General features: G+C 36.8%; 1 protein-coding gene across 1 annotated transcript in view; it reads right to left on the bottom strand.

Annotated features, from left to right (window-relative positions):
• Window positions 1-205: 205 nt before the first annotated feature.
• The window catches only part of tnr (tenascin R (restrictin, janusin)), a 191,891-nt gene continuing 189,692 nt past the window's right edge, over window positions 206-2,404 (bottom strand). The window contains exon 29 of the mRNA XM_010794446.1: window positions 206-238. Coding sequence (XP_010792748.1) covers window positions 206-238 — 33 coding nt within the window. The remainder of the gene's footprint in view (window positions 239-2,404) is intronic.

Here is a 2,404-nt window from a genome sequence, read left to right as displayed (position 1 = left end):
TACACATGCTGTATGAAATTGGTCTTTTGCATTTGTACACAAATTGACTCTCATTCTAGCTAACTACATCATTTTTAACCATAACACATTATTCTGTCGTTAAAATCAACTTCTCCTAATTGGTTTCGAGATGAGATTAGATCTAACTTAGCCTACAAAGTTCAAGTCATTTTTGCCACCCAGGCCTGTTCAGCTGACTGAGTGGTCAGTGGTTTCGCTCTTTATCGTGGTCCTCCAGCTGTTAGAGATTTAAAAACAGGAACTTGTTAAGATTATGCAATATATCCTGTCAAATTACATGAAATACATACATGGTTCCAACAAAAATAATAGAAACAGTTATCATTTTTGATAGTATCAGCAGCCCTAACTGGCTCATTAATTGAAAAATGTTATTAATCACCTTTCTGGATAAAAAAAAAACGGGTGAGTGACATTTCACCCCATCTGCTGGTTGGAAAAAAGGACAATACTCCTACTGTACTCAATATGTATTACATGTGTGTTAACTTAATGAACATTATTGCTAGCAACAACACAGAAAAGTCAAACTCTTTACACACACAGGGAAAAGTTTGAGATGTTTCCATCAAGACTAACTTTCATCCCAGCTGTACAGCGCAGTGTGAACACAGCACCGTGGCAGCAGAGTCATAAACACAGCAGGGTTTGTCGTCTCTTCATTTAATCAGACAGTATAATCATGTTGTGTCTTTTTAATCGTCCAACATCACACATTTTAAACTCAAACCACGGCCCCCTGTTGAGCTCCGTCTTTGGTTAAAGGACAAGTTACACACAGTACCTCTTCAGGGTTTTAGTTTGCAAGGAAAGGGATAGAAAACCTTCCTTCTGAAAGGGAAAAGCAGGGAGAAGTTTCTGAAGCTTCTCGGACAAGTTTCTGTTAAAGGGACACTCTTTATGACGGACAGAGAACATGGCAAACTGTGAGCATTGACGCAGCTGTTCAGGGTTTTCTTTTGATAAAGGCTGAACATGAGCTTATCTCTCTGACCTTTACCACTATAAAGTGCTGTGTTGCTCATTTATTTGTGTCTGACTAATGTATTCACAAACCCTATGCAGGCTCATTATTTACCAAGTGGATTCTGCTGACCACACATTTGAATGGATAATTAATAGATAATTAGAAGAGGCCGTAATTAAACAATGAATCTCAGAAAACTGCTGAATTGAGAATTATAATGTATATTTTTATCAAATATGTAGCTTCTGTCATGCATTGTGTAGCTGTGCACAGTTTTGTTCAAAAAAGTTGTGTGTAACCTACGGAAGCCCATTTCCATCACTGAGAGGACATTTTTGATGACTTACTAAATCATTATGATGACTTTATGTCATTATTTTTTGACTAACTGTGTAATTATAATTAACACTCATTATTCAGAATTATTATCTCAATTAAAATGAGATAATAATTAATTTAATAGTTTCTTGACATAATTAACTCAAAAATAACGACCTAATGGACCTGCTTTCAGCAGTTGGGCTGCCGCATGCACTTGACAGCTCAAACACATACATACATGCAAACCTTTCCAAATCCAAAAGAGGTAGGTTTGCGCGCGGCAAATGTGCACGCCCAAATTAGGTAATCAGAAGAAATGGAACCCCAGTAATTATGTCATACCATCTGACAAAGGCCTGTGCTATAATGCTTCAATTAACTGGCTATTCTTTATAATATACTCAGATCAATAGGAGACAGAGATGTTAAGTTATAAATCAAGGGTTTTTATTATTATTTACAGCAGGGATGGGGAACCTTTTTCCTTTCAATTTTTACAACCTCCTCCGAGGGCCGTACAAATTATTGAACTCAACCTTTGCTTAAAAAAACTAAAATCACACGGTGTGGCATGACCACCAAAACAGAAAGATATGGACACAAGATGTGTGCAAATGTATTTAGTATCCATGTGAACATGATTTAAGTGGGGGGGACCTAACCTCCTCTAGGGGGGTCTGGGGGCATGTTCCCCCGGGAATATTTTTTTTAAATATTGAAGTTAAAAGCATCAATCTGGTGCACTTTGAGAGCAACATGAGGAGATCTATGGGTACATCTTTCAACACCCATTTGAAACAGAACTGTAAGCAGATTTTTCTTTTTGGATATTTTACAAATCACTCCCCTTTTAAACTCTATTCTTGTTATTTTTAACACTTTTTTGTTACTGTCATATAGTATTTTATACCTGTTTTTCATTTAGTCTCTAATGTCTCATTAATAATTATAATGATCATATCAAGGTGTGCCTTAACCTCACTGAGCTGAGGTTATTTGAGCCTCTCAGGAGAGAGCTCTCTTCCACCTGGTTGTAGAAAAGCTCTTTAAATTCGTTAGCATAGCTAGCTAACCAGATGCTAATAACAACAGATC

This window comes from Notothenia coriiceps, unplaced genomic scaffold, assembly GCF_000735185.1.
Source record: "Notothenia coriiceps isolate Sejong01 unplaced genomic scaffold, NC01 NC01_scaffold00037244, whole genome shotgun sequence".
In the NCBI taxonomy this organism is placed as follows: Eukaryota; Metazoa; Chordata; class Actinopteri; order Perciformes; family Nototheniidae; genus Notothenia; species Notothenia coriiceps.
This window is presented reverse-complemented; position numbering and strand designations above follow the sequence as displayed.